General features: G+C 38.4%; 1 protein-coding gene across 5 annotated transcripts in view; it reads left to right on the top strand.

Moving 5' to 3' along the window:
- The window catches only part of ASH1L (ASH1 like histone lysine methyltransferase), a 251,868-nt gene that overhangs the window by 86,656 nt on the left and 152,511 nt on the right, over positions 1-12,701 (top strand). For 4 of the 5 annotated variants that reach the window (XM_064282678.1, XM_064282676.1, XM_064282677.1 and 1 more), the window contains one exon: positions 5,946-10,506. In XM_064282678.1, the coding sequence (XP_064138748.1) occupies positions 5,946-10,506 (4,561 nt within the window). Of the gene's footprint in view, positions 1-5,945; positions 10,507-12,701 lie in introns of those variants that run through there. The other variant, XM_064282682.1, reaches the window with a different exon arrangement.

Raw genomic sequence — 12,701 nt, 5'->3', positions numbered from 1 at the left:
TCAGATGGATCATGGGTGAAAGCAGAGAATACCAGAAGGATGTTTACCTGTGTTTTATTGACTATGCAAAGGCATTCGACTGTGTGGATCATAACAAACTGTGGAAGAACATTGCAAAGAATGGGAATTCAGAACACTTAATTGTGCTTATGAGGATCCTTTACATAGATCAAGAGGCAGTTGTTCAGACAGAACAGGGGGATACTGATTGGTTTAAAGTCAGGAAAAGTGTGTGTCAGGGTTGTATTCTTTCACCATACCTATCCAATCTGTATGCTGAGCAAATAATCCGAGAAGCTGGACTATATGAAGAAGAACAGGGCATCAGGATTGGAGGAAGACTCATTAACAACCTGCATTATGCAGATGACACAGCCTTGCTTGCTGAAAGTGAAGAGGACTTGAAGCACTTACTAATGAAGATCAAAGGCCACAGCCTTCAGTATGGATTGCGCCTCAACATAAAGAAAACAAAAATCCTCACAACTGGGCCAACGAGCAACATCATGATAAACAGAGAAAAGATTGAAGTTGTCAAGGATTTCATTTTACTTGGATCCACAATCAACAGCCATGGAAGCAGCAGTCAAGAAATCAAAAGATGCATTGCATTGGGTAAATCTGCTGCAAAGGACGTCTTTAAAGTGTTGAAGGGCAAAGATGCCACCTTGAAGACTAGGGTGCAACTGACCTAAGCCGTGGTATTTTCAGTCGCATCATGTGCATGTGGAAGCTGGACAATGAATAAGGAAGACCGAAGAAGAGTTGACGCCTTTGAATTGTGGTGTTGGCGAAAAATATTGAATATACCACGGACTGCCAAAAGAACAAAAAAAATCCTGTCTTAGAAGAAGTACAGCCAGAATGAATGCTCCTTAGAAGCAAGGATGGCGAGACTGCGTCTTACATACTTTGGACATGTTGTCAGGAGGGATCAGCCCCTGGAGAAGGTCATCATGCTTGGCAGAGTACAGGGTCAGCGGAAAAGAAGAAGACCCTCAACAGGGTGGATTGACACAGTGGCTGCAACAATGAGCTCAAGCATAACAACGATTGTAAGGGTGGCTCAGGACCAGGCAGTGTTTCATTCTGTTGTGCGTAGGGTCTCTATGAGTCGGAACCCACTCGATGGCACCTAACAACAACAACATAGCCTTTGTACTTAGTAGGCACCCAATGAATGTCTTGAATGAATGAAGAGTCAGATTGACAGCAAGCTTTTAGGACCTAGATGTCACAAATAAATGTCACCAAAAAAAAAAACTTAGCTAAATAGATAAATTTACTTTATTATTACAGAGATAACTTTATATCAGTACACAAAGTTTCAGCCATTTGGAAGTGTTTGAAACTTCAAATGGGTCTCAGGCTTATGTGGATGAATATATAAGCAAAAATAGCCAGAGAGGCTGATGAAAATGTTCTCAAATTAGATAATGGTGATGGTTATACAACTCTTGAGTGTACTAACAACCACTACAAACACTTTGAAAGGGCGAATTATATGGTATGTGAAGTTTATCTCAATAATGTTGTTATGAAATAAATAGCCAGAAAATTTTTATAGGAATACAAAAAGGAAAAAAATAGTCATTTAAGTATGAAAACATAAAGTTACAGCATCAGTACATTGCATTACTGGCTCTGGCATTAACTTAAAGACTAATGAAACAAAATGGAGAGCTTAGAAAAAGACCCAAATAGGAACGTAGTTGTTATGAGTTGCCATCAAGTTTGCTCCGACTCATGGCAACCTTACGTATAACACAACCAGGGCTTCGAACAAGTTCTTCCGGTTCAGTCATAACTAAGGGAATGACACCAGAACAGACCTGAATTTTTAAAATTCTGGTGAACCAGAATGGGAAAAGTTTATGCTAGAAACTTCATTTCCCTCTTAGAAAACAAGGGCAGAATAAGTTGTGCATAACAACCAAATCTCTTGGCCATCAGATTTTGCACAGTCAGAAACAGCAGTGCCTCACACAGATATGGCAGCCAACCATGCTACTTTGAATGTATGTCACTCTGCTCAGTCCTGGCGATAACCCAGTTTCACACATTAGGCTCCTCAAAGGGCTCACTGCGCCTCTTCCGAGTCTCCCATTCCAGGGCTTCAACCTGTAATTTTTCTTTCAGTTATAGTTCCAAATCACCCAAATTTTAAAAATTCGGGTCTGTTCTGATTCACCTTGTTGGCCAGGGCAGAACCAGTTCGAATCCCTGAATAGAACCAAACATTGCTTGGTCCTGTGCCATCTTCATAATCATTGGTATGTTTGAGTCCATTGTTGTTGCTCTTGTGTCAGTCCATCTCATTGAGGGTTTTCCTTGTTTTTGTTGCTCCTCTACTTTACCAAACATGATTTCCTTTTCTGATGGTTGGTATTTCCTGATGATGGTTCCAAATTAAGCAGTTCAAAGTTCACCATCCTCCCTTATAAGGATCATTTTGGTTGTATTTCTTCTAAAGACTAATTTGTTCATTCTTTTGGCATTACATGGTATGTTAACATTCTTCGCCAACACCACAGCTCAGACACGTCCATTCTTTTTCTGTGCGTATGAGGTGATTGAAAAGACCATAGCTTGGGTCAGATTCACCTTAGTCATCAAAGTAACTTCTTTTTAAAACTTTAAAGAGGTCTTTTGCTGCAGATTTGCCCAGTGCAGTACATCCTTTGATTTCTTGACTGATGCTTCCATGAATGTTGATTGTTGATCTGAGTAGAATGTTATCTTTGACAACTTCAGCTTTTTCTCAGTACTATCATGATGTTGTTTATCATAGGAGTACATGATAAATGTATTTCATATCAGTAAGCATGAAATGAGTGAGTAATGGAAATACTCTTAGAACAACTGGCCAACTTTGTGGTAAGAAGAGCTTCATTCTTCCTCACTGATGTACAGTTAAAAAAAATTAAACCGTAAAAGCATTAATAGAAAATGCCATGAAGATTATATTCTTGAGGAGAACCAGATCTTTCCAAATATGATATGAAATCAAAACTATAAAGCAAAAGAGATTATTTTCCTTACTGTAGTAGGTAAGAGCTTTGGCTCTGAAATCAGATTAGGTGCAGATCATACCTCAGACACTTACTGGTTAAGTGACCTTGAGCAGGTTATCTAACATAAACTACTACTTCTTTATTAAATGCATCTAATTAGTAACTGCATCATATGGTTGTTGTGGGGATAAATGGCATACAACATATGAGGTACTTAGTACAGTCGTTCATATGTATTTGAATACATAAAAGTTTTTAACTTCCTTATGATATAGGGTCGCTATGAGTCGGAATCGACTCGACGGCAGTGGGGTTTTGGTTATGATATAAATAATAGGAGATAAAATATGTATATGCATAAATATAAAGGAAGCAGATGACCGGGCCTTGCAAGGTTCCACTAGGTGCGTTTGACCCGCCCACCTTTAGGTTAGCGGTGGAGCATAAACCATATGTGCCACCTAGGGACATTTAAAGAAAATGTAGTTTTCTGTCAGCCATTGGTAATATTGTGCTCAGTGTTGGGTGCCACATGTAAAGGGGAATACTGACAAACAGACATGGTTAGCAGAGAATGGCTAGAGAGGAGTGAACCTGCTTGTGATGGTTGAGTTCAAATGTGTGAAAAATTAGAGACACATACCTATCACCAGGATCATCTTGTGCATTTACTCTCTCATCCTTGGAAAAAGCCATTTCTACAACGATCCCTGCCTTTTTTAATTGGAAATGGTATTTAGAGGTTCCTCTTAAATTACAGAGTTTTTCATTGCTACTGGACTGTCAGTGGTCTTTAAGAATCTCATTGCATAGAGCTAGGAAATAGTTATTTTTAAAAAAGACTTCATATATTCTAATTCAAGCTTAAAATTACGGGGTTTTTACTTCTTTAATATTTTAATTTGTATCTCTTTTCTTCCTACTCTGAAAATTTTGGATCCAAATGTGATTCACATACTTACTTGGTCCATCTGTCTGTCTAGCGTTGCTATGAGTCGGAATCAACTTGACGGTAACAGGTTTTTTTAAATCTGTCTAGGTTCAGAATAACTATCAATATTACCGCTAATATCATGCTCACTAAATACAATTTAAGATTTCTTCATGGATAATTTTTTAGTCTTTAGAATGTACAGTCAGAATACTGTGTTTTAAAGTAATAGAAAATAATTATTCATACAGTTATAAAAATAATTTGATATAGAATTAGATGCATTGTTTTCAATATTACAGATTCTAGGATTCTTTTCTTGAGGATATAATTTTGTTTCTTGGCTATGTAAAACATTCATTTACTTAGTTCCAAAGTAAAAACCCTAAAATAAAGCACATGCAGAGATGTCTAGCTTCCAGCTCTGTTTACTCCCCCATAGGTAAAATTTTTATTAATTTTTGGTTTATTCCATTTTTTTTTAAATATAATGAGGTATGTATATATACTATTATTTCTCCCTCCCCATCTTATACAAAAGGTAGCATATTAAAACCACTGTACCAAACCTTGCTTTTTCATCTAGCAGTATATCCTGGAGATCACTCCATAGTAGTGTACTGATATCTTCTTCCTTTTTTTTTTGCAGTTTCATAGTATTCCATTGTACAGACGTACGTTAGTTTATTCAGCCAGCCCTCTGAAAATGATCATTTGGTTATTTTCAGACTTTTACTATTAAAAATAGTGGTGCAGTTTAATAGCACTGTGCAGACATTATTTTATATTTTTCTTAGTGCATCTTGGGATAGATCCTAAAAGTGGGATTCCTAGATCAAAGAAAAAAAAAAAGATCAAAAGGTATGGTTAAATACAGATGGCATTTTTATAGCTATTACCAAATTCCCTTCCATAAGGGTTATGCCATTTTGCATGCAGTACATTTCTATATATGCTTGGATCTGTTTGGGGGTTTCCATCCTATTCCATCGGCTCTTATTTTTTTTTTTTTCATGTGTCAGTTCTATACTGTTTTAATGATAAGTGTTTTACAATATATTTTAATATTTGCTAAGGTTATTGCCACCTCTAAATATACTTTTTGTTTTTTAATTTTCCTGGCAATTCTTGCTTGTCTGTTGTCCAAAAGAACGTTTAATTAACTTTTCTAGTTCCCAAAGAAAGCCTGGTGGTATTGTTAATGGGATTGCATTAAAATTATGAATTTGCTTAGGGAAAATTGTCATCTTTATGATGTCTTTTTATCCACAGACATAGCGTGTGTTTACATTTGTTTTAATCTACATTTAAGTCTTTCATGACTTTTTTATAGTTAGGAAGAACTTAAAGTAAAACAGACTATTGTGTGAAGTAGTGAATTCATTTGTAAAGTATGTAGTGAAGATGATTCATGCATTAGATACCGATATACAATAAATAACTCTAAGATTTTACATAAAAACACAGTCTTATATTCATGCCTTTTCTTGTCTCTTCCTCTCACATTAATAGAGATTTACTGTTCATTCTAGAGCATAAATGAGAGTTAAAGGAGTGAAAGTAAATCAGGAAGTGTTCTGTATTGGTTTGTAATCATTGAAGTCAATGAAGGAAGTAGGCATTGAACTATTATTTTAAAAGATGCCTGTGGGTTATTGTAGCTAAGAATATTTTTCTTCAAAAACAGTACATTTGTATGTTTAATATGTATTTAATCGATCAGCCAAAATTACAATGAAAGTAGAGACTGCTTTTTTTTTAAAACAATGTCAAAAAGTCAACAAAAATAATATCTTGATACCCTCCACTTTAGCAGCAGATGAACTAATAGACTGAACTTTGCAAGGGCAAGGATGGGATTTTAGTTAGATTTTTAAAATCTCTGTTGCCATGCTACCTTATACCTGATAAATGGTCAATTAGCTTGTTGAGTTGTAATGCTAAATTGAAGTGGTATAAGGTTTACTCTCTCTGAAACCTTTTTCTTGTTCAAATTTTAGGATCCTTCAAAGTTGTACAAGAAAGCAGGTGATGTTGCAGCCATTCAATCCCAGTCTGAAGACAGCATCCATCTTCATTCACAGGGAGAAAACAATCCTTTGTCTAAGAAGCTTTCTCCAGTGCACTCAGAAATGGCAGATTACATTAATGCAACACCATCTACTCTTGTTGGTGGCCGGGATCCTGATTTAAAGGATCGAGCATTACTTAATGGAGGAGCTAGTGTAACAGAAAAGTTGGCACAGCTCATTGCTACTTGTCCTCCTTCTAAGTCTTCCAAAACAAAACCGAAGAAATTAGGAACTGGCACTACAGCAGGATTGGTTAGCAAAGATTTGATCAGGAAAGCAGGCATTGGCTCTGTAGCTGGAATAATACATAAGGACTTAATTAAAAAACCAGCTATCAGCACAGCAGTTGGATTGGTAACTAAAGATCCTGGGAAGAAGCCAGTGTTTAATGCAACTGTAGGATTGGTCAGTAAGGACTCTGTAAAAAAACTGGGAACCAGCACTACAGCGGTATTCATTAATAAAGACTTGGGCAAAAAAACAGGGACTATCACTACCGTAGGACTGATGAGCAAGGATTCAGGAAAGAAGCTAGGAATTGGAATTGTTCCAGGTTTAGTGAATAAAGAATCTGGCAAGAAGTTAGGACTTGGCACGGTAGTAGGGTTGGTTAATAAAGACTTGGGAAAGAAATTGAGTTCTACTGTTGGTCTGGTGGCCAAGGACTGTGCAAAGAAGATTGTAGCAGGTTCAACAATGGGATTGGTTAATAAGGACATTGGAAAGAAACTAGTGACTTGCCCTATGACAGGACTGGTCAGTAAAGAGGCCATAAACCTTAAAGCTGAAGCACTGCTCCCCACTCAGGAACCACTTAAGGCTTCTTGTAGTACAAACATCAGTAGTCATGAAAATCAGGAACTTTCTGAATCCCTGAAAGACAACACCACCAGCAAAACTTTTGAGAAGAATGTTATACGGCAGAGTAAAGACAGCATATTAGAAAAGTTCTCGGTTCGTAAAGAAATTATTAATTTGGAAAAAGAAATGTTTAATGAAGGAACATGCATTCAGCAAGACAATTTCTCATCCAGTGAAAGGGGGTCCTATGAAACTTCAAAGCATGAAAAGCAGCCTCCCGTATATTGCACTTCTCCGGACTTTCAGATGGGAGGTGCTTCTGATGCATCTACAGCTAAATCGCCTTTTAGTGCAGTAGGAGAAAGCAATCTCCCTTCCCCATCACCTACAGTATCTGTTAATCCTTTAACCAGAAATCCCCCTGAAACTTCTTCACAGCTGGCTAATCCGTTACTTTTAAGTCGTACCACAGAACTAATGGAAGAAATTTCTGGATCTGTTGCAAAGAATCAGTTTACTTCTGAGAGTGCCCACTTGAACATTGGTCATAGGTCCATGGGTCATAGCATGAATATTGACTGTAAAGGGATTGATAAGGAGCTAAATGATTCAAAAACTACACATATAGATATTCCAAGAATAAGCTCTTCCCTGGGAAAAAAGCCGAGCCTGGCTTCTGAATCCAGTATTCATACAATTACCCCTTCGGTTGTTAACTTCACTAGTTTGTTTAGCAACAAGCCCTTTCTAAAACTTGGTGCAGTAACTGCATCAGACAAACACTGCCAAGTTGCTGAAAGCCTAAGCACTAGTTTGCAGTCCAAACCGTTAAAAAAAAGGAAAGGAAGAAAACCTCGGTGGACTAAAGTGGTGGCAAGAAGCACATGCCGGTCTCCAAAAGGGCTAGACTTAGAAAGATCAGAGCTTTTTAAAAATGTTTCATGTAGCTCACTCTCAAGTAGTAATTCTGAGCCCGCCAAGTTTATGAAAAATATTGGAGCATCTTCATTTGTAGATCATGACTTTCTTAAACGCCGGTTGCCAAAGTTGAGCAAATCCACAGCTCCATCTCTCGCTCTCTTAACTGACAGTGAAAAACCATCTCATAAGTCTTTTGCTACTCACAAACTACCCTCCAGTATGTGTGTCTCTAGTGACCTTTTGTCTGATATTTATAAACCTAAAAGAGGAAGACCTAAAGCAAAGGAGATGCCTCAACTGGAAGGTCCCCCTAAAAGGACTCTGAAAATCCCAGCCTCTAAAGTTTTTTCTTTACAGTCTAAGGAAGAGCAAGAACCTCCAATTTTACAGCCAGAAATTGAAATTCCTTCCTTTAAGCAAAGTCTGTCTGTGTCTCCTTTTCCCAAAAAGAGAGGCAGGCCTAAGAGACAGATGAGGTCACCAGTCAAAATGAAGCCACCTGTACTGTCAGTGGCTCCATTTGTTGCCACTGAAAGTCCAAGCAAGCTGGAATCTGAAAGTGACAACCAGAGAAGTAGCAGTGATTTCTTTGAGAGCGAGGACCAGCTTCAGGATCCGGATGATCTAGATGACAGTCATAGGCCAAGCCTCTGTAGTATGAGTGACCTTGAGATGGAGCCTGATAAAAAAATTAGCAAGAGAAACAATGGACAATTAATGAAAACGATTATCCGCAAAATAAATAAAATGAAGACTTTGAAGAGAAAGAAACTGTTGAATCAGATCCTTTCAAGCTCTGTAGAATCAAGTAATAAAGGGAAAGTGCAATCCAAACTCCATAATACAGTGTCAAGTCTTGCTGCCACATTTGGCTCTAAATTGGGCCAACAGATAAATGTCAGTAAGAAAGGAACAATTTACATAGGAAAGAGAAGGGGTCGAAAACCGAAAACTGTCCTAAATGGCATTCTTGCTGGCAGCCCTACCAGCCTTGCTGTCCTTGAGCAAACAGCTCAGCAGGCAGCTGGGTCAGCATTAGGACAGATCCTCCCCCCTTTACTGCCATCAGCTGCTGGTAGTTCTGAGATTCTTCCATCACCTATCTGCTCTCAGTCTTCTGGGACTAGTGGAGGTCAGAGCCCTGTAAGCAGTGATGCAGGCTTCGTTGAACCCAGTTCTGTGCCGTATTTGCATTTACACTCCAGACAGGGCAGTATGATTCAAACTCTTGCAATGAAGAAGGCCTCAAAAGGACGGAGGCGATTATCTCCTCCAACTTTGTTGCCAAATTCCCCCTCGCACTTAAGTGAACTCACATCTTTGAAAGAAGCAACTCCATCCCCAATTAGTGAGTCTCATAGTGATGAGACCATTCCCAGTGATAGTGGAATTGGAACAGATAATAACAGTACATCAGACAGGGCAGAGAAATTTTGTGGGCAAAAAAAGAGACGACATTCTTTTGAGCATGTTTCTTTGATCCCCCCTGAAACCGCCACAGTCCTAAACAGTCTTAAAGAAAAACATAAACACAAATGTAAGCGCAGAAATCATGATTACCTCAGCTTTGACAAGATGAAAAGGCAGAAACGAAAGCGGAAAAAGAAATATCCCCAACTCCGAAACAGACAGGACCCAGACTTTCTTGCAGAGCTGGAGGAGCTAATAAGCCGCCTAAGTGAAATTCGTATCACCCATCGAAGTCATCATTTTATTCCCCGAGATCTTCTGCCAACTATTTTTCGAATCAACTTTAATAGTTTCTATACACATCCTTCTTTTCCCATAGACCCTTTGCACTACATTCGAAAACCTGACTTAAAAAAGAAAAGAGGGAGACCCCCTAAGATGAGGGAGGCAATGGCCGAAATGCCTTTTATGCACAGCCTTAGTTTTCCTCTCTCCAGTACTGGATTCTATCCCTCTTATGGCATGCCTTATTCTCCTTCACCACTTACAGCTGCTCCCATAGGACTAGGTTACTATGGAAGGTATCCCCCCACCCTTTATCCACCTCCTCCATCTCCTTCTTTCACCACCCCACTTCCACCTCCTTCCTATATGCATGCTGGTCATTTACTTCTAAATCCCACCAAATACCATAAGAAAAAGCATAAGCTACTTCGACAGGAGGCCTTTCTTACAACCAGCAGGACTCCCCTCCTTTCCATGAGTACTTACCCCAGTGTCCCTCCTGAGATGGCCTATGGTTGGATGGTTGAGCACAAACACAGGCACCGTCACAAACACAGAGAGCACCGTTCTTCTGAGCAGCCCCAGGTTTCCATGGACACTGGCTCTTCCAGATCTGTCCTGGAGTCTTTGAAGCGCTATCGATTTGGGAAGGATAGTGTCGGAGAGCGATATAAACATAAGGAAAAGCACCGGTGTCACCTGTCCTGTCCTCATCTTTCTCCTTCAAAAAGCTTAATAAACCGAGAGGAACAGTGGGTCCACCGAGAGCCCTCAGAATCGAGTTCATTGGCCTTGGGATTGCAGACTCCTTTACAGATTGACTGTTCAGAAAGTTCTCCAAGTTTATCCCTTGGTGGATTCACTCCCAACTCTGAGCCAGCCAGCAGTGATGAACATACAAACCTTTTCACAAGTGCAATAGGCAGCTGCAGAGTTTCAAACCCAAACTCCAGTGGCCGGAAGAAGTTAACTGACAGCCCTGGACTCTTTTCTGCACAGGACACTTCGTTAAATCGGCCTCACAGAAAGGACCCACTGCCTTCCAATGAAAGGGCAGTACAGACCCTGACAGGTAAGAGGGTTATTTTGTTGTTTTTTATTAGTGTTTGAGAAATAGATTATGTTGCCCTCTGGTTACATGTAGATGAACTTTTAACAGATCTGCCATCTTTGTTTTTATAAATGTATTTTGAAATCTTTTTTCAACATTATTTTCCTTAGGTATTAGAATTAAGATAAGGTATATTGTTGCCTTGATTTAGTGGTTTGAGAAGGAATCACTGGGTAAAGCAAACGGCTAAGCACGGGACTACTAACCTAAAGGTTGGCGGTTCAAACCTGTCCAGAGATGCCTTGGAAGACAGGCCTGACGATCTGCTTCTGAAAGGTCACAGCGTTGAAAACCCTACGGAGCAGTTCTACTCCGCACACATGAGGCCGCCATGAGCTGGAATTGACTCGACGGCAACTAACAACCAAGTGTTTTGAGAAGTATAATTATCAAAGCAAAATACACATACAGAGAGAAGTTTAGAAAATTAGAATAAATGATTTGTCTTTCTCATACAAAAAATATGACACAACTTCTTTAGTGAGAGATGGCTCGTAGATATTTGTTAGTAGCTATGTAGGCTTTTTAAGAGATACTAATCTAATTACATATACTTCCGTGTTACAGGAAGAATATGTTGTTGACCTTGCACGTCTCATAATGGAAGTCCAGGCATTGGAAAACGTCAATCCGTTATAAAATTTAACTGAATATTCAGAGACTTCATTTGCAGAGTACTTTTAGGCTGTGTTTCTGCCTTTACAGTATTCCTGTGGGTTAGATTTAGATGTTTCCAAAACAAACCCTCTTAAAAATTGGTTTTCTCTTAAGTTGCCATATTATGCCGTTAGTGAGCTTTTTTTTTTTTTTTGCTAAACACCCTGGGTATATTCTTTGATAGTTTTTACTGATTACTAATCAAAAAATGTAAAAATAATTGAGGTCAATAACTTCCTGGGCTAAACTGCGGGATATTCCAAAGTGCATTTTTCCTTCCACTCACTCCCGTCCCTGGTGCTAATGTATATCTACTATAGTGCTACAAAAAAAATCAAAGGAGCTATTTATATCCAAAAATGTAATTCAAATATCTTCATTAGTTCATGTTATAAAATCATCAGTCTAATGACCTCGTTAGTTGAGAAATTATTATTGTCTCCATCAATTTTAGTCAGTCTTATTTTTGCCAATCATATGTCTGTTTTTATTGCAGTAGCTTCACAATGTTAAACACAGCAATGTAGTTTCAAGATAAATGCTAGTTTTTATCTAACTGTTCACGTCTATGAAAATGACTTTGTCTTGGATGAAACTTCATTCTTCCATCTCAGAACTTAGAGTAATTTGTTAATGTCTAATATATTTTATCTTCATTAAAGTTACTTCAGTAAGATATATAAAGACATGAAACAAATAATTTAGATAATGCATTTGTAACGTCTAGGAAGTGTCTTTTAAGAACTGAGACTAAGATGGAAAACAAGAAATAGGAGGCATTGACCGTTCAAACAAAAGATGTCCCTAAGTCAGGTGTTCTTTATCAGGAACCTCAAACCTAAAGGGTTTATAAAATCCATAAACCCTCAAATGTTGTATGTATACTTGTGTGAAACCGCAATATCCCTTCCTATATAAAAAAAATATATATATATATAATAGGAATAGTAGATTTATTTTGAGGAGTAGATGAGATTCTAGTTCTTAGCACAGTGATTTGCACATACTAAGCACACAGACGGCAATGCATAATGAGTTAAACACACAGATGCTTGTTGCTGTTATTATTCCCCCAAAAGATTAAAAATGTTTGCTTGTGGGGAAAAGATAAACCTCTAAGGGACAAAGAGTTTTTGTTGCTGATTTTCATTTTTCCTGAACTTTTGAAAAATAAAAATTATCTTAGAGAAGTTTTGGGCTCTTTAGTTTTTAGGAGCCCTGGTGCACAGTGGTTTAGGAGCTTAGCTGCTAACCAAAAGGTCGGCAATAACAAAGTGATAAAGAGGAAAATGCAAATCCTAAACTTTAACTAGGTTCATTCAACAAATTTTGGACAAATATTTAATCAACAATAATTCCTGGATAAGGTGGCACAAACAGTTAAGCACTCAGCTGTTAACCAAAAGTTAGAGTTTCAGATCCACCCAGAGGGTTCTTGGCTGTCTACTTCCAGAGGGTCACAGCCATTAAAAACTCTGTGGAGTGCGGTTCTACTCTGA

This window comes from Loxodonta africana, chromosome 3 (genome assembly GCF_030014295.1).
Source record: "Loxodonta africana isolate mLoxAfr1 chromosome 3, mLoxAfr1.hap2, whole genome shotgun sequence".
Lineage (NCBI taxonomy): Eukaryota > Metazoa > Chordata > Mammalia > Proboscidea > Elephantidae > Loxodonta > Loxodonta africana.
The sequence above is the reverse complement of the archived record's forward strand: the minus strand, read 5'-3'. Positions and strand labels throughout refer to the sequence as shown.